At 38.9% G+C, this 24,230-nt stretch overlaps 1 protein-coding gene across 7 annotated transcripts; it reads right to left on the bottom strand.

The window, feature by feature from the left end:
- Positions 1-1,270: 1,270 nt before the first annotated feature.
- Positions 1,271-23,146, bottom strand: LOC145494580 (protein Wnt-8b-like). 7 transcript variants are annotated; one of them, XM_081474081.1, is made up of 9 exons: positions 22,681-23,146; positions 18,918-18,999; positions 17,468-17,522; positions 14,623-14,706; positions 8,577-8,737; positions 7,920-7,959; positions 5,852-6,008; positions 4,902-5,176; positions 1,271-3,050 (listed from the first exon to the last, which is right to left on the bottom strand). In XM_081474081.1, exons 5-9 carry the CDS (start codon positions 8,648-8,650, stop codon positions 2,583-2,585), a joined length of 1,014 nt encoding a protein of 337 aa, XP_081330207.1. In that variant the 5' UTR covers positions 8,651-8,737; positions 14,623-14,706; positions 17,468-17,522; positions 18,918-18,999; positions 22,681-23,146; the 3' UTR covers positions 1,271-2,582. The 7 variants fall into 7 exon arrangements, with proteins under 7 accessions (XP_081330207.1, XP_081330205.1, XP_081330212.1 ...); XM_081474079.1 differs by lacking the exon at positions 17,468-17,522; XM_081474086.1 differs by lacking the exons at positions 17,468-17,522; positions 22,681-23,146 and adding an exon at positions 20,689-20,713.
- Between the last annotated feature and the right edge of the window lie 1,084 nt (positions 23,147-24,230).

The following is a 24,230-nucleotide window of genomic DNA, read 5'->3' as shown; positions in this document are numbered from 1 at the left end:
CTAAAATTTGTAGGAGCCCCACTTCGGATGCAATGAAGTGACGCTAAATTGTTATGGTATAAGAGAGGTCATTTCTGCTGTCGAGAATAATCCTAGACTGAACTCGAAAAATTCCCTTTTGATGATGTAATTTTATAGAGAACTGTGTAACGTAAACCTCTGATTGGTTATTATTTGCGCGCGAATCTTCAAAAGCGAGTAACATCGAACAAATCAAAGATAGGGACAGCGTCCGCAGTACCTCTAATCCGTCACGAAAACGGAGCTTTTCAAAAACGCCTTTCAACCCGAAGGAATTTGAAAACATTTTGTTAAGGGAGCTTTTCGAAAACGAAGACGACACGATAATCATGTGATATTTGACCGAGTTTTGCTCAAACACAAATCCAAAATGATGGACGATTGTTGCGTTTTCAAATTTCTCCGTCGTAGTGAGGACGGAAAACATTTGATGTGCTTTCAGAGTGAAACCTCCGCTTTCAAATTCCTCCAGCGTAATGTGGACGGAAAACATTTGATGCGTTTTCAGAGTGAAACCTCCGTTTTCAAATTCCTCCGGCGTATTTTGGACGGGATCAGAGTGTTCCATCATCTGTACACTCATCTCCCAGTACGGGATCTTATGTAGACTTTCCTCGAACGGAGTAGGACTCGGCGCGAGAACAGTGACGCCTGATTCTACTGAAGAAATCAAGAGTTTAATTGAAATTCCAACAGTAACCGACTCTCAAAAGCAGACAAGAACACTCATTCACTCACTATGAAATTATTTATTTAAAGCAACTTGCCAGAGTGACTAGCAGTTTATTTGTTACATTTAACGTGATTGAATTACGCGATCTTTCGAAGATCAGCTACTTAAGCAATAGACCACAAGTTTTTATTCTTTATAGGCTGATAAACCACGCGGGATGTCGGAAAAACACGAGAAGAATTTGTAAATCACGAGCCGCTGTCGAGTGATTTACGAATTCTTCGAGTGTTCTTCCAACATCCCAAGCGGTTTATCATGCCTATAAACTATAGAAACCTTCCGGCTATTGCTTTTATATAATAACTCAGAAGACACGCAAAATTTCCATGAGTTTACTGTCATAATAAACCATAGCTGATTGACCAACCAGAGCGCGTGCATTCATTTGATTATTATATAAAAACAAACATATAATAACTTAATATAAGTTAATGATATTAAGTACTGAAAAGTTAAATAATGGTTACCTTAGTATATGTGAGATAAGAATATGGTCCCGGGCGGGGGGGAGGGGGGGGAATGCCATCTGAAAAGGTCGGGGAATCTCGTCGTCTCGCCTTAGGGGTATAAAATCATGAAATTTGATTCTCACTTAAGGTATTGATGACGAAACACCACTATTTTTAGCTCTCAAAGTATCTCTTAGAATGCCCTCGAAGAAATAATAATTAAAAAAGCTCTTGTTTCCATTTTAGCCTTGATTTCGGCCGCTCCCTCTAGTCAGGTCTACTAGCGCGGGCTCCTTTCCTGACCAGCGGCTGCTAATTGAGCCTATTCCATTTTAAGTGGTATCTTTTAGGCGTCAAATAAAAATCGAGCCACACCCAGATTGGTCTCCTTTAGGGGTTTAATTCAAATTTCCCGAGGAGCACCGCCGACCTTTTCACATGGGATTCCCTGCCCCGGGAGTATGGTTCCCCTACCTCCGGTAATGCCAAACATTAACATCGAATAATATTTTGTTTTTCGGCTTTTTAATATTTTTGAAGAAAAAAATTTCCTAGGGGACAATGCTTTACAATGCAGTTGGTGATGGTTTTCTAACTACTTCCCCATACTTGACCAATTTATATTTTACATTTCTCTTTTTGGAATACGCATTTAGCTAAAATGGAATCCCAAATTTTCGAACCCTCCCTTTTGTTAGCTTCCCGATAACTCGAACCAAAAATCGTTTCATTCCTCTAGGGAGAACATTGTAATTTTAGTCCAGATGTTTCGAACCACCCGATTGTCCAAACTAATTTCCTTTTCCCCTGGAGGTTCAAAAAAATCGGGATTCCACTGCATTTTGCGAACTTTCTCAGACTATATTATTTTCATGCTGAAAAGCTGAGCTTGAAGGAGAATTATTCTTCTCACACCTTCGCGCACCTTGACTCAAATTTAATCATGGTTCATCTACGCTACTCCGTAATACAGGACTCTACAAGGCCGAAATTCTTCAAAGAAACACTTTGTTACCTTAAATCTGCGAGTGTTTGCACGATCGGCAAAAGAGGACGTTTAACACAGTCCGTTCTCATAGGATAAACTGCACCTTACAAAAATTACCGGTGTTATTTCATGACCAGAAGTACGTCCGTATAAAAAGAATCCCGAGTTAAGTTTCTAAACAAAATGTTAATGTTTCTAAACAAAACTTCCAGCGCCTCTCTCTTTTTCTTTTTTCGATGCGCCTGCCTAACTACTCTTAGTTTGGGTGACAGAGGTTTTTCTCGACCTCAGGCTCCTGGCTTCAGCGCTCGTGCGAGGGACGAGAGAAACCTTTGACACCCGGCGCAGCAGTGAACCATGCTGATACTCCTGATTTGAGACTGAGTATGTTTTACCGACGTGTACAAGTTGTTACAGAATACTCTTTAGTGCATGTTTCACATTCAACGCTACAGCACCACACGAACTTACAACGACACTTAACGTCCATCGTGTGTTCCACAGTCTTGTGTCCCAGACTACACGAGTTGCAAAGCGACCTGCATTTGCTCGTGGCGACGTCGTCATTTCTGCACGCTCTTCCCAGTAGGCCTAGCGAGCCGGCAGTCCTATTTCGCACACAGTAGTCTGGGGAGGGATCCAGAAAAACCAGTTTTCTATCTTTCCTTGTGACTGGTTTGTTGTCTTCGTCTTGCAGCACGTTATCGAGAAGAGTAACTTTCGCTGCTTGGCGGTATTTTTTTTTGAGTTCTATTCCAACCACGCTGAATGGCGACAGCGATTTCCAGCAAGTTTTAAAATTGCAGCTGCCAGTCACTCCATGACATTTGCATTCTCTCTTGACTTTTAACTTGACAACCTGTTTTCGGAGACATACGACTAATCAGTGGATGGTTTGATTTTTGTACCGTTTGTTTAAATGACCTGCTGCCTATTTGGCGCGAGGGGCAATTAGAAACCGATTTCTAATTGGAAAGAATTTAGCGATTTTTGTAATTTTTCAAAGCGCATCTACAATCATCGTCATTGACAAATATTAGAATGGATGACGTCATCAAACGATGATATAACGCCATTCTTGACACGTGACCACTCCATTGGGCCTGTCCCAGTTGTGCTCGTAAAATGCTGGAAAGTTGCTCACTGGAGTGCCAAAAAGTTGCTAAAAGAGTGCCAAAAGTCAAAAAATTGCTTCGTAAATTTCTTGACACTTTTTTTACATAAACGGCGAGTATTCAGTTTTCGTTTTTCACAATAATATGCTAACATCGGTCAAGAAAAATAGCTTGAAACTTAACTTTAAAGAGTTGCTTGCAAATATGGGCGAAATTTAAGGGTTCTCCTAAGGACGGTGCCCACTTTTGTTAGTGCGCACACGTTCTGCGCATCACGCAAGAGATGATTCAAGCGCCATGCGCGCAATGCGCGCGCTAGGATTGGCATTGACGTAATCAGCTACGTTACCAAGTACATGACTAAAATGAAAGCAAAGTTTTTCTGCTGTGACCAAATCAAGTTTTATGAACCTGTACTTTAACCAAGAACACCAGAAGAGCAGCATATCGCTAACCACTAACTTTTAACCTCTTCCAGCTGAAAACCTAGCTGTTATCTGACGAAAATTGTACTGAAATCCAACTGTAGACATGTTCCTGCTGATGGCGTAGTGCGCGCGCAAAACAAGCACGAGATACGCAAATGTTTGACTTACTGGGGAGGTGACAGGAAAAAATGTAACGGGCATCGTAAAAGTTTTCTAAAAAGATGAATAACTTTAAAAAACGCGTGGCTACCCCTACATTTTATGTTATGAAATGGAAGTGGCAAGCTTATTCAACACGTGATTAGTTTCTGGTTGTGAGCAAAAGGTATTTAGACTGTATTTTAGCTGAACCAGAGGAACGCTGTCAGAGACGCTAAGAGCGCTGTTGAAACGATTTTGTTATTAAAAGCATACCAAAAATGGTTTTTATGTAACCATTAACCATGCAGTTCTAAGATCTTTATAAATATGTTTGCTTTTCTGTATGTATAGGCGAATTCAAAGAAAATCTATGAAGAAATATCCTTTTCTTCTTTTTTTCAAAAAATGCTGATGTCAGCATTTCTGTTGAGATTCAAGGCTAATTATCTCGAAAAAATGCGTGGCTACCCCCATTTTTCTTTCAAGATTCCAATAGCCCTTGCAAAGATCTCCCTTTTCCGCGTGGTCCTAACCTGGCGCAAAAACCTTTGCATTTAGTAGGCACCGTCCTTAAGTCTAACGAAACAAAACACATGGTTCATTTGACGTCTTGCCGAATGTTGTCCAGTGACAGGTTATGTATTCAAACTCAAAAGGGTTGATAAACATACAGGAAGTTCGTATAAATTAAAGTTTTTTATGAAATTGTTGGCGTTCTCGTGCTTGATATGTGCTCTAAACCTATATTTTGCTCAAAAATTTCTCAGAAAGGCAAAACTTGCTCGAGGTTGCTAGAACCGCCAAAAGTTGCTCCTAACTCCAAAAGTTGCTCAAAGGTTGCCGAGCACAATCGAGACAGGCCAAAACTCTACTGTTTTGCGAAAAATGAGACGAGCACCCCGGCATAGACTTCGTCGACTTTTTGCTCTTGCCCCAATTTTCGCGCTGGCGGCATTGCTCGTTTGCCCCTCCTTCGGAACGTTTTCTGCGCATGCTCAGAATGGAAATCTCAACACTGACACTAACCTTTCTTCCCAATTCGTTATTATGCAAGTTGACGACTTTTCGTGCATCATCATCTTGCTCCAGATCATCAATAAAACGCCTGGTCACATTCTCGCCGAACCAGATGTTATCACTGCAGCCTCCCCACTGCCAGTCGCCATTGCCGTTGTTTGCTTGTCTGTTTTTCAATTCGACGCACCGACATCCGGGGATTTTGTTCTCTCTGCACTGTTGCGTGATCTCGTGTGTAATAGCGGCAGTGCTGATGGCGTGTAAAAGCGCTGTTTCTCGAGTGGCTGCAATGATAGAGGAATTCATTTTCAGTTTGACTGAAATGTCCTTGGGAAGGGGGACGAGGGATAATGGCGAATTCAAGGTGGAGATGACCTCTTTAGCTTTGAAAATTCACGATTATGATACAATACCAACAGCACAAGACCCGTTTCAAGGTATCCTTGGTTTCACCAAAACCAAGCAAACACTCATTTTTTGGGAGATATTTTGGGGGTCGAGCCGTGTTTTAAAAGGACCTTTTTTATTTCAGTTCAAGTTGGGAAGAAAGAGAAGAAAGAGAACAGAGACCACATACAGATGCTGATAATGCTCCCCTCCCCTACCCCTACCCCGCCTCGGTACCGAAGAATAAAATTCGAATAAAATGGATTAAAGAGGAGATTGCTTACATATGTCGTTTTGAAGGTTTTAGAGGTTTATCAAAGACTGCAGTGATATTTAAGAAAATTACATTCGCCCCTCATAAACTGTGCCGTGTAAGGGCGCAAGCCCGAAATTTCAGAAGCACCTCGCCCTCAGACCAAATTAGCTCAAATTGCCTTAGCCCGGTGTTTGGACTGAGGGCGGCGCGAGAGACGATTGTCACTTGAGACTATGGAAAGTCAAATTTGATCAGAGGGTTACCCTATGACCGGGAATTTTACCGGCATAAAATGAATGAAAAACAAAACTCTTACCGTAAGGCAAGGTTCTTTTGAAAAAGATAGGCAACTCTTTGAACACGTGTTTGTCATCCAACGTACAGTTCCAGACCTCGTTTTTAAACAGTCTTTGACATTCGGCCAGTCCGCGATGACCTCCTGCTTTCACAATGCTTGATAATAAAGGATACGCCTACAAATGATAACATAATGAGAACAGTTTAACTTGAGGTCATCCTTAGTATTGCACTGCACATCCCTACTGCCCATAATTTCACGCGTGATTAGCGCGCGCGCATTAAAAAATGGCGGCTTTTTCTTTACGGCTGGACTGCATAGAGGTAAATTGTCATTTTCTCGAAAGCGAGTACGGTAACCTATCATTTTGTTCTGTTGTTTTGAATTGAGTGGTAAATTTCTCTATGTAAAATAAATATGAACCAATTCTCAGAGTAGAACAAGAAACAATCGTCAGAAACATGAATTTAGCAACCAATGGTGACTATAATCATGATGCTATTATAAGGATTCATTGGGTATAAACAAGGTGTTGTTGCTCCTAAACGAACGCGGCGACCCCACATTCGTATTTCAAAATTTAATTTCCTGTAATATAAACAATCAATAGGCAAAGTTTGACAACAATCTCAGTGCAGGCTCTATTTCAGTGGAATGACACAGAAACGAGCGGACCATTTTAGCACTGTTTCTAAGCAAACCTTGCACACCCAACTAAAAGCAAACGCTAACACCTTACGAGGTTGAAATCAAGTGACATCATCAAATCCAAAAAATTACTGTAAAAGAACGGACCGATATAAGGCGAATTTTCAAAGTTTTGATCGATATATTTCGGCTGGCCAAGCCAAGCTTCTTGCCGAAAAGTCGCAATGGTATAAACTGATTTTATGGTTTCATTAGTTGTCGACAACTAAACCGATGATTCCCATACACGGTAAAAACGGAAAAAAAATGTCATTGTCGACAACCAAAGCAGTTCCTTTTTTCGAAAGGGAAACTGCCTAGTTGTCGATAAAATCGATAACAAATAGTTGTCAGCAACTAAATGCCTATTATTATATAATTAAGCACCAGTGAAATACCAGGATTTCTCCTTTTACTAAAAAATCATATCTTCATCGCGCGCAGTGAAGATACTATTTTTATCTTTCACACTGTGAAGATATCATTCTTTTTTGATAACATTTTTCTTCTGTCCTTTTAACTACGCTTAAATTTGTTGATGTATGATCGAAACATTTTGTGATCTTCTTCGGTCGTCCTCGGCATTCTCCGGTAATCTTCGGTAAACTCTGGGAAATGTTCAGAAATGTTCGGAAAATGTTCGGAAGCGTTCGTCTGGCCTTCGAAACAATTTTGGAAAATCTTCGGAAATCTTCAGAAAGTGGTCGGAAATCTTCGGAAAATCGTCAAAAACGTCGTCATTAGTAAGTTTACATAATAAACAGAATATTACATGCCCGCTTGTGGATACGAATTTAATCTTCTCGTGTTCAACTCGATATCTCACTCTTGAGATATCGAGTTGAACACTCGAAGATAAAATTCGTATCCACGCGCGGGCATGTAATATCCTCTATGTCTGTGGAGGCCATTATGTAAGAAATTAGCTTTGAAACGTAGTTATGTAATCGGGTCTTCATTGACACGATCAATTTTCTAGAGTTGCACACTCTCTTCAAATTCCCTCTTTATTGGAAAGTGACTAAGGCAAAGTAAAAATGGGTGGGGATGAGGTACAGATAAAGAGATATGGAACAACTTTTAGTGTCAATTTGAGCACAAATTAAACTAACAATCACAAACCTTGTCGATAATATCGATAACAAATGGTCGTCGACAGCTAAATGCTCAAGTCTTATGTAACTTTACTCGTTAACTTTGTAACTGAGTTATGTAATCGTGTCTTCATTGACCCGATAAATTTGCTACCGTTGCACACTCTCTTCGAATTCCTTCGTTATTTAAAACTGACTGAGTCAAATTAACAATGGGTGGGGATGAGGTAGAGGTGAAGATGTGTGAAACAAACAACTTTTAGCGTCAACAGTGTCAATTTGAGCACAAACAGAAAATCACGAACCTTGCGTTGTTCCGCTGTACTTGGTCCTACCAAATTGGATCTGTTGATAAAACCAAGTGAATCGATCAAAAGAACGAACTTGATTATTTCATGTTGTCATTATCACATGATCTAAAAATATACCTCGCCACATGGAGAAATGAACTAATTTCAAATATAGTTAAGATATTGCAGTAGCTTGTTACGTCGTTATAACTAAAAAGCGATGGTTCTCTCACAGATTAACTGCTCTAAAGTTAGTTTAAAGTTCCATTCAGAATGACAATCTATGACACTTTGTTTGCATTGCATCTTATTCTGTAATGCTTCAGTTATAACTGACCAAAACGACGAAAGAGGGCAGGCATCACCGGAAACACAAGGCAATGTTTCATTAAACTTCACTCGCAATTTCCACTTGTTATATATGTTACGCAATTAATGAGCAAATAACAGAAATTTCATGGACAGATTCGGCGAAAATCGTTGAATTAACTCGCTCTTTCTTTCCAAAGTTACTTTGAAAACGCAACAAACAAACCTTTTTGGAGCTGGTCGTTCAGACTGAAAAAGCCCTTGCAGGCTAGGGCGCTCGTACGTGTTCCCTATTCGACGCCTGATTTCACTAAATTAATGTAAGAAGAAAATTCATTGAAACTCAATGTGAGAAATTCTTACCGTCTTCTTCCACTTCCTTTCCGCGTGTAAACCAAGATGACGATGATCATCGAAAATATCGTGGAAAGTTTCATCGTCAAAACTTAGAAGTGTTTAGCACTTGAAAGCCTGGGATACTTTAATTGCGCTAGTTATGTTCTGTTCTTTTTTTGGCCTTTGGGCTAAAAAAAAAGGAAACTCATTAATCATCTTACATGCGTATAACATCAGTGAGCTTATTGAATTTCTACTTGTCAGCAGAAAAACAATCTTTTGTTTTGCACTCATACACTATGCATGAATTAAGCAATTGAAACGCTTCCATTGGTTAATTCTTCAGTTAGCATTAAACAGCTATTTTGTTTTGTGCAAAGTCAAGGCCAAAACAGCGAACAAAGATGTACAAGAAATATGGAACTTCGTCAGGTTTGTTTTGAACGAGGGATCCATCGTAATTGGCTAGGCTGTAGCAGTCTCCCTGCCTGACAAAAATTTTATGTGCATAAGTATTTTCGTCAGGCGAAGTTGAATAATAAAAAAAAGATAAACAGCCTTTCCCCTCTATTGACTATGTTTAACCAACGAAAACAAGATAGTAGATTAAGGACAGGACATGTACATGAAACTGACTCCGTAATTATCTTGCCGACTTGCAACTTGGAAACTAAATGTACACAGTTGTTTTTTGCTGCCTTAGTGTCAGTGATCTGAGGACCTTAGAAATCCGAGACAGCCTTAAATAGTGAGGATTTAAAAAAAATCCACAAGAAACTGATTAAAGAAATCTCATGAGGCAGAACCAATACCATATGCTTTGTTTAACTGTTGACGTCTTTCACTTCCTGTTTTTTTTAAACAGAGACAAGCTTAACTAACCGTAGGCTTTTAAGTTTGATTTATGACCCTTGAAATTGTCGCTAGATATATTGAAGAACAAATCCACTAGTTAAAAAGGCTCCGACTAAAGCATGAATTGCTGACACATGACGATAAAACAATGTTACATTACAATACTAGCTAAAGTAACACGCAGAAACACGATGTAGTTATTCGAAGCAGCAGCATCGCAAACATCATCTGTATTGTTACGTACATAGCTGGCGTTTTTCCCGCTACAGTGCGCCCATTCATTGGCTAGTTCATGTTCACATGACATCTTACAATTAAACTGTTTACCGCCAAATGCCATGAACGGGCAACATTGCAAAAACTATGACGTCAAACGGGAAACAGTTCACTGTTACCCGCGAAATGTTGACCGCTGTTGCACGTGATCAGAGCGTGCAGTTGAAGGTGGCCTGATGTTGTCGCTGGAATCTCAGCGCGTTTTTCAAAATTTGGTTTTGCTTTTGTTTTGCTATACAACAAATAACTTAATGGCTGGTCCCTTGGCGAACAGTGAATTTTGTTTCCCGAGAATCTCAATGTTTCCCTCAACTTCGTCTCGGGAATCTCAATGTTTGACATTGAGATTCGAGAGAAACGTTAACAGTGGAGAGGGTTGATATGTCAGCAAACTTTCACGTGTTTATTATCTTGGAGGACATCTCACTCGTACGTTTAGGCAATACGGAGCACTAAATGTTGTCTGGTCGTATAATTCTTCAAGATGTATACATCAGGTGGATACCCAAAGTAACTGAGCAGAAAGAGACAAAATAAGTGTATGAGTGAACATGCGTTTATTTGTGTAGGAGCCGGCAGTCTTTTGGGACAGTGGGTGTGAGGGTCTAAGTCGCCATAACAACACTAGGAAACAATAAGGGTTTCTCGCGCCCATTGTCACTGCGCGTCCCTGCTGCGCACGATATTCATGTTGCAACGTCACGCACGTCATACATCAAGCGCGTGCGCTAAGGAAGAAATATTTAACATTTATTCGCCAAAGGCGGGTGAACATTGGTGAATATTCACCAATGCTCACTGAGCCTGAGGCGAATAATTGTTTTAGTATAATTTTCAGAGGTGAATATCAAGGAAATTATGCTAAAAGCAATTATAAGGCTAACCACCAGGTGCGCTAACTTCGCCTGCAATTTACTCTCTTAAATGGTCGTTGACCTCCTCTGTTCTTCTCATAGATCACTTCCTTTTCGATAATTTCCATTTGAACGAAAAACAGAAAAAATCTATCCGTGAGAAGGAAGTTATAAATATTTCGTATTGCTCTCGTGTGGTGGAAGTCTTCTTCGAATGTGTACGGACAAGGCTAATGTGTTCTTTTTCAAGGCCTATTTTCCCTCAAGGAATGAAAAGTTGCAAAAGTTTACTCAATATACTTAGTTGTGTTAAATTTAGTACGTTTACCTGATGTAAACTTCACTAATGCAGTTTCTTTTATTGCTGAACGTCGCACGCTAAGATGGTCTCAAAATAACAAAAGCTCAGTTCTAAAAATGCATAGCCTCACTTCAATGCGCCTTAACGATGACCCCCCATTTTTTTTTTTTTTTTACGTTTTGGTAAAATTGATCTTTGCCTTACTCCATGGCAAGCTTTAAAAAAGTCTGTGCACGAGACCATGTTGGATGCGAACGTCCTTAAACGTGTTAAAGAAATTCTCTTCCGTCGCATCTGAGAAAAGTTCAAATTACATCGATGAATTTTCTTTGACAAATAATTATAGCTTATGTCAAGAGAAGATGGTCGTCTATGGCTTACAACAATGTCATTTCTTTTTAGCAGACATATGTCAAACTCTTCCCATCTATCGTAGTAAAACAACATTGTGAAAGACAATTTGCCAAAATAGAAAGTCAGGTGGTGGCTGTGCCAAGACTTAACAAGTGGCTTGGTTAACAACAATTAATACGAAATCCGATAGGAAATCGAACAATTTCAGTTTTTAATTGATGGACAAAAGCCTTGCACCAGAATAACTCTAAGTCTATTACAGTCCTTTTTGCATTTTCTAAAAGCCGCTAAAGATATAAATATACAGTTGCCAGAAGTTGCACACAATTTCCCATGGGAACACGAGAAAATAATTTCAAAGTTTAGAGAAAATGTGGAAACACAGCTAAAATTTCATCAGCAATTTAATTTCATCAGCACTTTCAAGTGTTTGATATGAACTTCAAAGTTAGTTTTCGACCGTGGTGTTGTTAGAAAGGATTTCTTTAGAGAAGACATTTAAAACAGTCGCACAGAAGTTTGCATGTCTAACCTTGGTACAAAGTTGCTGTCCGCTTGTTACTAGAATTCCTAGCCTTCTTAATAGTTTTAGTTACGGTAAACTGCTGAAAGAGTCTCAATGATTCGTCTTTATTTGACGTTAAGAGCTTCAAACGGTCGGTGGGGTAAAACTTCAACCGTTACACAACAACAAACTATTGTTTTTGGATTGAACCACCTTACGTTCAAAGCTAATACCCAATTGAGATCCTAAATAAGCCCTTGAAAAGCGCTATGAATAGGTTAGAAAAATGCAATGAACTCGAAATTTAAGAGTTATCCATGTACGGAGATTTTGTTCTGCAGACGCCATGTCTGAAAATAAATCTTATTAAGGAAGAATATAATCACAATCGCTTTTAAGAAAATGGCAGGAGACAGCTGGTATTCAAATGTTTTAAAGAATGAGTCGAGAATGAGTAGTCATAGCGGGAAAAAAGCATTTTCTAGTCAAAAACATGTAAGTTTGCTATGAGTTTCTTTTATATAGCATGCCTTATTGTCTTCTGGCAGTATACCGTGGTATGTCCCATGACGGACTTGGTTATCACATAAATACAATCTTGAAAATTTGAGCTAAGGTGAGCTTTTGGCGGGAAAAAGCTTGCAGGCTGCTTCCAATGATTGCGGCGCGTAACGGCGGGAAAATGTCTTCTATTACACTCAGCTCAGTGGTAAGATATCCCTGAATATATTTGCAATGAAATCTCTATACAGTAATAAACTTCTGTGTGGCTATAATCCTCCATTCACCGAATAATGTAGCAATATCACTAAATAGGATTAGTCTCGGTTTGACGAAGAACGTAAGGTTACCATTGAAGGACAAGAAGATTATAGTGAATCTCTGATCGTGAGAGACCCTACGAGGTGAAAAATTGACCTTCTCTCTGTTTACTTGGTATTATGAGAACAAATATGCCTTTCTGGGGAATTTCTGACATTTAAAATATCTCTCTTTTTCGTGACATACCTGAGAAAATGTTGATGTATCCTGACAGGCGAAATAACTTGCGAATTAAAAAGGAGCAAAGATCCAATGGCCGACAAAGTGCAGTACTCGACCGTTATTACTTTACTTGAGCGCCTGAATCAGCAGATTAGTGGTCTCAATTCAATGCTTCCTGGGATGTTTGGGCGTTCACCGGGTTAAGAGTGTTAAAATTATCATTTACCCCTGAGTTAGCTTTCAGATAATGTTAGGAGGTGTTTCGAAGTTTTTTTTAAATACAGCGCGGTATGAATTTCGCTGAAACACACTCATTCGACGGCAAATAGGGAGTTTAAGCAATGACAACGGTGACGCTAAGGACAACTGGTGGAGAAAAATGGATTTGTATTTTACCTTTGTCTTTCGCAATTATCAAGAACTGTTCATTAAGCCGAGCGGTCTAAAACCCTACTTAACTAAAGATGTAACACAAGTGATCAATTCTAGGGGAACAAACGAAAAATTAGCCGTCGTGGCTCAAGTCCTTCACAAAACACAAGACTTAGTCATTTCACGTTGTTGTTTTGAAGAGTACGGTTACGAAATGTACAAAGATTTATAACGCACGTGCACAGCCATTGTTTTGCTCGTTAAACATTTTGTTCGGTGACTTTTTCGTTCCCATTCCGTCGTACAACTGTAGGAGTGCTATTTCGCCATTTGATTTCGACAAGGCCATAGAATTAACTAATGAATCGAACTTGTTTGTTATCTGCCTGATAAAAGGTGCTTAGGTTTGCCTTCGAGGTATCTAGTAAGTAAATGAAATTGGCCGAGGCGACGAACTAAAAGGAGAAAATGATACAAAGCTGAAACAACTCTTCAAACTCGAGAAGATTTCGACGCACGTACACTAACACCGATATGGCTCTGTAAAATTTTGCAAAGTAATTGGTTATATTAGCTCTTTTTTCACCAGGGTGTATTTCATCCAATTGAATGTTTTTAATGAGCTTTAAGTAAATCCCACGTCTGGCGAAAGAAAGATTAGCTAGCTGCGAAAACAATACGTGCATGGTAAAACTACTATCGATTAGTAGTTAAAACTACCTCATGGCCGTGATATCAGTTTTAATATTGTTTTTTCGGTGGATTTCCTGGTAACGCCCTATTTGAGACGGAAGATCGGAACTGACTAATAGCTAGGTTGAGTGCTTAATTACGTTTCTTTTAAATTTGACGCAAAGATGTTCTTAGGAGATTTCTCAGTCTTTCAATAGTCGTCTGTTTTTCAAGTGTTGTTTGAAAAGGTATCAGATACGGATCGTAGCTGAATTTTGTGATCTGTTTGACAAATAAACATTAAAGCTTGTTACAAAGCGCAAGTGATTCGCTTTTGTGATCAGAGCTTCAGTTCACCGAAGAGCGTAAAACTGGCTACCAATAAACAACACTAATCAGTGCAAAATTCGAATTAAAAATCTACCGCAGCAAAAATGGACCCGATTATCGCGCTAAAAAAAGAAACCACAGTGACAATAAAGAGCAACCAGGCCGCAGAACTACGCGAAATCACCACTGAAATTCAGAGTTTTCCTAGAGAGCATGACGAACCTTTCCTGTATTTATGTTTTAAATTGAGTTTTTTCTCTTCATATTTATCTACGAATGGTCGTGACACGGACTGATGATCTGATCAATACTATATCGTTTCGCAAGGTTCACAACAACAATAAAACTAAAATTTATCAACGTTTTCCTCAGCTGCATTTGCCTTTGTAAACGGCTGAAAACCTTAATCAGTCAAGTCAATCAGCTGTATTTGAGCATATGTTTTTTAAAAATTTCCGCTCAATTCTCAGGAATGCATCTTTTCTACATTTGTTTTCTGAATTCCCCAGATTCGATAATTACGCAAGTTGATGCAAAATTCTATTTACATAATTCTTGTGTAAAACATACCTGTTTCGATGAAATTGAAAGCTATCCGTAAAACACCGTCTCCTTCAATGGCTCAAACTGTACGTGAGTTTGTCCCCAGCCGTTCTGTGTAAAACATTGATGCTTTAAACCATTCTTTATGGACAAGGCTTATTTTATAGCTAGCATTAGAGGCCGATTTTCACGGATTAAATTAAGTAATCTGACCTGTATAAAATTTTTTCTACGCCCACCACAAGTGAGCCATTTACTTTCGCCAACGACGTGATCGGGCAGCCTTTGAAATATCAGAGGGTTTTTCTCGCAACGGAAGAGCGTTTAAAAATACGCTAATCTCGATCACACCACAAAATTCAACTTATATAAAGTAAAAGTACTTTTTTTATGTTCGTGTTTTCGACTTTTGAGAAAACTGTCTTATATAATTTAGTACTTATTCTAGAAACTCCCGAAAAATATAACTGAGCTCTGGTTAATTTGATGAAGTATTTCTCATTCTCAAAAAAGTCTTATTTTTCTACAGGTGTAGACTAAGTGGTTTTTCGTGTTTTATGCGGGATTAATGTCAAGAGCTGTGGATAAATGTCCGCCCCTCAGAAATACTTAGTCTTCATTCTAGGATTTTCTGAGAGCATGAAATTCCGGCGAAACTGATCCAGAATTCTTCAATTTCATTTGACTAGATAATCAGCCGCTGAACGGGAAAATGAACCCGCGCTCGCGGCCCCGAGGGGATGACGGTCGAGGACTGGACCCGAGAGAACGGAGGAAACCTAGCCAACCTGTTTTGTATACTGAACATGAATATTACACTAAGTGAATTTTCCGACCGTATTTATGCAATTCTCGTCAGGAATTTCCGTCGGCGTCATTTCTGTTTGAATTACAGAGCTTGTAATGACAACAGAGCAAAAAATGAATTTTTATTTTATCTTGCAATTTCGCAATTGTCTAGATCTGTGCAGTTCGCCTACTGGTCTCAGATCTTGCTCAAGCTAAATACGTAACGCCAGGGTTCAATTCCAAACGAAAATACGAAAAATTAGCCGCCGTTGTTCGCGTCCTTCAAACCGACGCAAAACTTAGTCATTTTACGCTGTTGTTGTGCGGAGGACCGCAAAGAAAATTATAACGCATGTGCACAACCATTGTTCTACTCATTTTAACCTTCTGTTTGGTGAGGTTCTCGCTGCCGTTGCCGTCGGGGGTTTACAGAAGCTCTCCAGTGTCTTCGCTTTAAATCAGTTTAGGTTGTTTTTCAGATGCATGAAGCATGAATTCTTATATAATAATTGGGAAAATTGTAAAATACTGCTACAGTGCACGCTGTTAACGTTTTTTAAGTATTCCGGTGATCGATTTTAAATTGTGGGCATTTAACTAGTGACTATAAAGTCCCATCATTTCACCATAATAACTATCAGTGGTTCTTAAAATACCATACATTGTGAATCAGTCAATATTGACATTTATCTTGTTGACCCTATAAGTATTTTTGTACTGGTCAAGCGTTGAGGCATATTTTTGCTTCAATAAACGTAATTTTAGGATTAACCGTAACCTGAGATACAATAGAAGAGGACGATATCTCGGTTAAGACCCTTGATTTGATAGATATGTCTCGAGGATGCTTTCTTGTGTTTGCAATCCTCCTTGTAATTTTTCTATTTGTATGCGATTAATTTGCAAAGCCTGGACCGCCGAAGGTCGAAGGTCCTGAATCTTGCTCTTCTTCTATTTTCTTTAAAAATGGCAGTTCCTTCTCCAGCTTGTGGGCATCTATAGGGGCATGTAGAATCACGCACAACTTCATTAAATTTTATTTCCCCGATGTTTACATGATATGTTATCAAATGGTACAGTGCTCAGATATCCATACTGGCTTGTATATGAGGTGCATTGCGACAAAGCTTAACGTGCAATAAGTCATGATCGGTTCGAATACTAAAGGATCTTACAAAACTGACATCTGTGTGCTTATTTCTGTTCTACAGCTCTCCCAGCTAACTAGATAACACTTCCAGTGTGTCTGTTCGTCCAAAGTCTCTCTCACAAAAAGCTAAACTAAGCGAAAACCGCACATAGCGCGAAAGAAATCTTCCGGTGTTATTCCACAATTACGAGGTTGAAAACGAAATGCACACCTGCGCGGCTCTTAACAGATATCCACAGACCGCAGTCTATTTTAGCGCACATTTAAAGCTTGTTTTCACCCACTGTGTTACTTAAGATCAGTTGAAATCGAATTAACACCAAAACCTTACCACAGCGTCCTTTCCTCAGATCTTCACCCTCCTTCGCCCGCAGCGCAGTTGTCTCTTTGCTCACTCACGCAATAAAATCCCAACGTCTGTTTTCTTAATTAAGTTACGTTTCAATTTTTTTTTGTGGGATTATAGCTCTTAATAATTTTGTTTTGCGGTTTAGGCTTTAAGTCATTTTAGTTTCGAGTGGATAGGTCATTGTGATGCAGTGTTCTGTTACAGAAAAACTCCCCAAAGACACTAATGGACCCCCAGCACATTAAGGGTGGGGCCCTATCGCCCCTATTGAAAGAAAAAAGAGCCCCTCTTCTCTCAGCTTCGAGCAAGAAAGGAACCAGTCACGTGATCTACACCTACGTGGGTAACACTAGGAAATTCTGTTGCATAAAATTGCGTGACCAAGAACGTGGACCGTTCTGGAGGAATATCGGTTCTAACTGAACTAATGATAATGATGATGATGATGACAATAATGATGATGATGTAATTATAACAATAGTAATAATAATAATAATAATAATAATATAAGATTATTAACGACATGAATCTCATAATATAAAAAGGCACTTGATCTGATGGAACTTATACTAATACGTAACTACCAGTAATTCCAGGGCAATATTATCCCGCAATGACCACAGGCCGATTACGAGCCATCTAAAACAAAGCGAAAAGTTATATAATGTAAACAAATCTAAAACCTCGGTCTTGCAAGGTTTCGGTTTGAGATTTTCCCGTAAAGACCTCACTCTCGGTTAATAAGTAGTTAGAAATGGTAAAAATGCAAGCAAGCCGTAAAAGAGAAAAGAGGAACAGCTGAACTGACAAGATCAAAACAATGACTATCAACTGATCACAAAGTATCGGTGATTGGTGCTCAGAAATTTTAAACATCTTTTTGAAAACAAAGTAAGGCCCCACCTTGTTATTACATACAATGGATCGAACAAATATCTGAGTTTGTCATTTTGTTTTTTGTATAGGTATAAATATATTTATCTTATATGTAAATCCTGCTGAATTTTCACCGTGTATAAAGAAAGATTAACGATTAAACATTAAACATTATGCTCAGCACGTTTCAACGAATTGCACAAATGATGAGCAACAGTAAGCTGGGGCTAAAAATAACATGCCTGATTAGTAGATACGCGTAAACATATTTAATCATGTGATCTTTAAATACGTTGCTGGCAAAATGCAACGTTAGTCAGCTCTTCTCTTAAACTGAACGATATAATATAAGAGCTGGAACCTTGTGGCAGCCGAGGTCTTCCTGCTTTTGTTTTATTCCTTTCGGATGGTCTGAGCTTTTACATAGGGTAAAGATAACCAAAATAGAACACTTTACACAATTTGGGACGCTCTACCGATTTTAAATCAATTTTACACAGTCATTTATTTTGGAGAAATCAAAATTCATTAAAGAAAGATTAGAACATGCCACTAACGTCATAAACTCATCGTAATTCAAAAGCAGGGACTAAAACCCCTTGAGCGTATCTTTGTTTCACAAGCGCTGGCAGAAACATCTCTAAAGTCAGGCCCATCTTAAATAGTTCTTTAATGACTTTGATATGTTTCAGCAGGCCAATATTGGGTAATGAACCCTCGGGGGCTTTGTTCTCATTTATTCTCACATCCTTTTCAGAAACTTCAAGCTTCGCCAAAGAATTTGCCATTCTTATTCACATAGAATTGACAATGAGCTTTTTACATAATGATTGTCTCTGGTGGTGCTTTTAAACGAGGAAGTAATTTAAGCGTTATTCGTATGTGGACGACCAATGCCTTTCTGTTGTCACTTTAGATGCCACGTCAAGTAAGACATTGGTTTCATTATTCTACTGTCTAAATCTTGGGATAATCAAGTTAATTTAAGCCAATTTATTCAATATATAATCCTTTAAGCTGTGTTATATTGTAGCTTAACTCTCTTCTACTGAAACCTTATGCTTTGCGTGTGATCGTGCGTGGATATCGGTAAACAGACAATCGGGATTAATCTGTATTTATCATTGATAGCCATAAGGGAGTTCTGCTATATCATACCTTAACGTACAAAGGTTGTTGTTGGAGTGCCTCTGTCACTTTTGACTAATGTATCGCTTTTGGCGATTCCCTTGTTCCAGTCCTGAGATATAAATAAACGCACGCAAGGTCAGTTAAATTAATGAGGAACAAAGGACAAAGGGTGAATAGAGCTATTTAAAAAATTCTGCCCCACCGCCTGGCCAACAAACCTGTCAACGAATTTCATTAATCTCTTAACGGAATTGCGCTTGAGTTCATTAATTCAAGTGCTTGCTATAATTAAAAGCAGCTTTACATATCAAGGAAAATTCAATGAATGACTTTTCTGTTGAACTTCATTACAGTTGAAGAACATGCAAATACGTGATTAGGTACCAAATAAAGCTGTGAATAATGAAAGCAGGATGCGGAAAATAAGCGCTGTTTTGCATGTTTTTAGCGACCTTTTCCCAAAACTGGTCACCAGGACTTTCTAAATTACGCCTTTGAAGGAGTGGCGTGACATAAAGAAAGCCTGGGTGCTAAGAACGAAGACATTATGCTCAAATACTTTGGAGTGATTTTGTTAGACTAAAGAATATGGCTGGTTTTTCATAGAACGTCGTCATCAAAGGAGCAATTTTAATTAAAATAAGCGTCAAAAATCCCATCATGTTTACGTTGTTCAGGAGTCCATTTAATACGTAACCCCTACGTTTTTAATAGTTAAAAGTAAGTCCTTGATAAGTCTTTCACAACCGCCAATCTTTTTCCAAGCTTCCGTGCGATTAAACAAGAACATTGCAGGTTAAAGGTAACAGACACATTGAAAAAAAAAAAAAGCATCAGCTTTGTGAACTTCACTGTACTTGAGTATCAGAGCCACCTTAATTCCCCCTGCGGGTTCCAGGAGATAGAATGATCAGGTCAAGTAACTAATCTAAATACAGGATGAAATGATGAGATGATGCTTCCGTGCGATTAAACAAGAACATTGCGGGTTAAAGGTAACAAACACATTGGAATAAAAGCATCCGTTTTGTGAACTTCACTGTACTTAAATATCAGAGCCACCTTAATTCCCCCTGCGGGGTCCAAGAGATAGAATGATCAGGTCAAGTAACTAATCTAAATACGGGATGAAATTTCTTGATTAAAGTTCACTTTTCCAGTAATTAAGGCCAGCCGGTTTAAGACTACTTCTTAAAACTCTTCTAAAAATAAGTGACATTTACTTTAAGATTAGGTGCATCTGGAGTGACTAAGTAAAACCCTTGGTGGTCCGCACGAGAGCTGCATGTGAGCAGAATTGGGTTAAAAGCGGACAATGCGATTCTGTTACATAGAGGCTGCATGGTATCAAAGTCCAGCGACAACTTAGACACTGAATTAGTGATTTAATAAAAATTCAAAAATAACGGAAGCCAAAAACATTTGTGTGAAATAGAGTAACGACTGAACAGTTTATAAAGCTGAACTTGTTTTTGTGTCAGACCAAGCGAAGCAGTTTGCGGCGTCATTTGACGTACGCATCTATCTGTATCTCAGAATTTATCAGTAAATTTATGTTCCATTAACAATTTTAAGCTAGCACTAATAACCCCCTTATTTGGCCTATATGAAGACGTGCCCGTCCTAAACAGGAACAGGACTTCAAGCACTCGGCGGCACCCCTAGCCTATGGGTAAAGTACCCCCCTGGGGTCCAATTCTTACACTATCCGTGGTTTCCATTTTGTTTAACGATGGACACGTGACTGTAATCGACCAATCAAAAGCGTTCGTTAAAAATCTTGTAGGAAATACTATACCGCGCTTATTCGTCAATTTCCTTCTAGTGAACTGTAGCCAGTGATCCATAGTTTTGATGATAAGCCTTGAAAGCCGGAAGCTTTTGTCTTTTCACTGACAGATTATTTCTTGACTGTGGCTTTAGGATAGAAATGATAATTGGATCCAAACACGAACACTGCCTTAATTGCGACGAGTGATTTTCTGATATCCTAACTAATAACAAACGGGCCTTTTCTTCGCGAATCCTTCCACGCTTTTATATGCTGGTATCATTATGAAATTTTCCCCATTTCAAATTTCGCACGTCTGAATCAGTATTCTTCTCGTAGCTGGACGAGTCACGTGACCTTTCAATTTCAGATGCATATTATATGAAGTACTTACCAATCGTAGGTACCTTCACATAGAGGTGTTTGACGTGGAGATCGACTTTTAAATGTGCCTTTTGTTTTTCGAGACTTCTTGTGCGTTTAACTATTGTTTTGAGCGGTGTTTCTGTATTGTGCTGTGTTACAAAGTTCCGTTTAAGGTTTAAGACTATTAATTTCCTGATTGCAGCCTGTATGATGCAGAATTGTCTAAAATGATGTGTGACCCAAAAAGTTGAGCAGTTCAGGAAATGCGTTTAAGAAGTTTGACTTAACTTCGAGTTGCCTTTTACCATCAAAGCTTAAAACAAATGGAAACATTTGCCAAAAGAGGCTTGTAGTAAGGGTGTCATTCAGGTTGCCATAGAAACGTTCTAGATCAAGCCACCAATCCCATTTGCGTTAGAGTACAAAATATTCTGTGTAATGATTTCTGCTCTTTTCGGCTCTTTACGTGAGGTTAGCCGTGTTCATAATCGATAAAGGGATTTTTTTTGTCAAGTCATGCTGTGTCAAATCTTGCATCCGGTTTAGAACAGAGCTAGTTGTTGTAAGCACGTCTTCGTGATTGATTTTCAGGCGGCCGTGTTAGTCAGATTTCTCTAAAAGCTTGGCGTAAATAAATGTGATTAATATTAATCGTACACTTTGCAAAATAAGTACAGTGTCTGCATATGCCGCTATGACGTCAGAGAAAGTTCTTGTCGCGAGCCGTACGGGTTAAAAAACAAGATTACACGCCATACAAACAAATAAATGGTGTCTGAAAGTTGAAACTCTCAAATAACGAGTCATTTAACTCTTTACACGGGATTCTTTGATGGAAGAAAATTCAATTCTCATTGCAGGGTTTTAGTTTGTTCCTTTTAAACTGACTTTGAAAAAGGGCTGTTACGTTAAACTGCTCAAACGTTGAGTTTAGAAACAAACAAGTTGTAACTGAAACAAAACCAACAAAACCAACAGAAAACAATTAAACAGGAACGGGCTAAAGACCACTTTATGTAGGGAAAGGAGTGAATCCCTAACCTCTAGACAATTGTAGAAATCTTAAAATTCGAAGAGGCCAGCTGATCTGCCTTGACTGGTCACCTATTGAGATCTATATTATGGCGAAGCTTGGGAGACCTTGTAGACATTTTGGTCTCTTAGTATCAGGTAACGATGAGATTCCGAAGAAGCGAAAATCTGCAGATATACTGTAATGTTTAGCACTCGTTCTTAGAGAGAAAGACACTCGACTCAGTAAACTATTCATACAACACCTCTGATTAAAAAATTAGAACAAATCACTATCACGTACACTCCAAAAACAAGTGGAAATTACCAACGCGAATCAGTTCCACTTATTTCGGACACCTACGCAATTGGGTTGTGCCGCTTACACAACGGAGCTCAGCTGAAGAGGGGAGTTATTACGTATAAAATAAATCACCGAGTTGAGGACTTTACGGTCTAATCTGATAGGTCGAGATTGAAGAAATGTACAGGAAAATGCAATCTTTATCACGGTAACTGGCGAAAGATAGTTATCTGACCTAATTTGGACTTAAGGGCAACACTTTTCCGGGCAGAAACACTGAGGAGGTAATAACTGATTGTATCGGTCCTTTGGGGGCATTAGATAAGAGAAAAACTTACCTCAGTGCTTGGGAGTCCTTGGAATTACAGTGGAATGTATCTCCGTAATTGTAATTGGAACAACAGTGGAATATATCTCCGCAATAACTGTTGTTTGTTTTTTAGATGCAACCCGGCAGTCACAGTCATCTAATAACACGGAGGGAAATCCTACTCTTTATAGCCTGGCAGTCTGGTTGATAATTACGTATGAGATCAGAAACTCCAAAACATAACAGTCTGTCAGCCCTATGTCAGATCTTTATGCATCTATGTGATAAGAAGCAGGCATAAGAAAGAACACTCCTTATTGTGGTTAGTTTCCGTTGCTGGACATTGGACATCCTGAAAATACCACTTAACTACAGATTTAGTTTCTTCCCTTTGTTGTCCGCCTCAAGAAGTTCAGTGAAAAGCGGCGAACGAAGGTCATCTTTGTTGGAGATGTACAACTTTCTAAATTTATCGGTTTATTCATACAAAGATGACAGTTCTCAATAACGCTCAAATTGATGTACAAAACATTGGTGAAATTGTTTGTGTTTCAGTAATAGTTTTAAGTAGCAGTTATTTTCGAGAAAAGTAGCTGAAGCATTTGTTTCTGGAAATCTTCAGCAATCATGATTTTATTTTCAAACTCGGTTGTCAGATAAAGGTCTAAGTAGGTCTGAGCTGCTTAACAAGTTGTCACAAAGCCAAAGGAAGATTTAAGTTTCACAGAATTGACCTACAAGTTGCCGCCTTGTTTACGTCCGTTTAAAGGCCCTTTTACGTAGAACAAAGGGTTCCAGCAAGGTCCTTTCCACTGCAGTTTAAACATTATAACCAATTCGGCAATGAACGTGCTTTCTCTATGCCACTTTGTGACTTTGATTCGTTCTTTTGGTTAAATGACAACCTTGGTTGTCAGCAGATTTATGCTCGGCCCCAGTCCCTTTTCATGGTCAAGCAACTGACTATTGCAGGAGGATCATCCACACTTAGTGGATTACATACATTCAAATGACGAACAATCTCGAGCTCTTCCAGTTAAGTTCGTCCGATTCTACACGATTCTACAGACATACATACATAAACCGTTTTTTGTTTCTAGATTCGACATGTCGTAATTTGCTCGATTAAACGCCGGATTCCGAAAAAAACCACGGGCTCCGCAAAGCAGAATTGAAACTTAGCCACAAAGCATTTATGCAAGATGTAATAATTTTCTAGCCTCTTCCAGGCGTTTTTCAAGTATCAAAGAAAATACATGGCTGCCAAAAATAATGAACAAAAACTACGTCGGGTCTCCAATTAAGTGCGGGAGTCGATAAAGCGAGTACACTGGGCGAAGGTTGAATAGTCGTCGGGGACTCAACAAAACATGTTGGAATCAACTTAAATCAATCAAATGCTTTGTTCTTTCCGAAATAAAAGGTTCAAGACCGAAACCGCAAATAGTGACCTTGTGTAGCGGAAAAACATTTGCAGTTTTTCTGAGTTTTTATGATGCCAGCAGACACTTTGGTTGTTTACGGTTAGGGAAGGTGGTAGTATATGTGACAGGACTATACGCTGTACAATTCGGAAAA

The sequence above is a fragment of the Orbicella franksi genome, chromosome 8 (assembly GCF_964199315.1).
Source record: "Orbicella franksi chromosome 8, jaOrbFran1.1, whole genome shotgun sequence".
NCBI lineage: Eukaryota > Metazoa > Cnidaria > Anthozoa > Scleractinia > Merulinidae > Orbicella > Orbicella franksi.
Note: the sequence above shows the minus strand (reverse complement) of the source record. Positions and strands in the feature narration are given on the sequence as shown.

Bases quoted from the DNA above. Each gene is read 5' to 3' on its own strand.
- LOC145494580 (XM_081474081.1), bottom strand. From the start codon at position 8,650: ATGAAACTTTCCACGATATTTTCGATGATCATCGTCATCTTGGTTTAC. The intron at 5,177-5,851 runs GTAAGAGTTTTG...CTATCATTGCAG, and splicing joins CAAAAGAACCTTGCCTTACG to CCACTCGAGAAACAGCGCTT. The intron at 3,051-4,901 runs GTTAGTGTCAGT...CTCCGAAAACAG, and splicing joins ATAACGAATTGGGAAGAAAG to GTTGTCAAGTTAAAAGTCAA.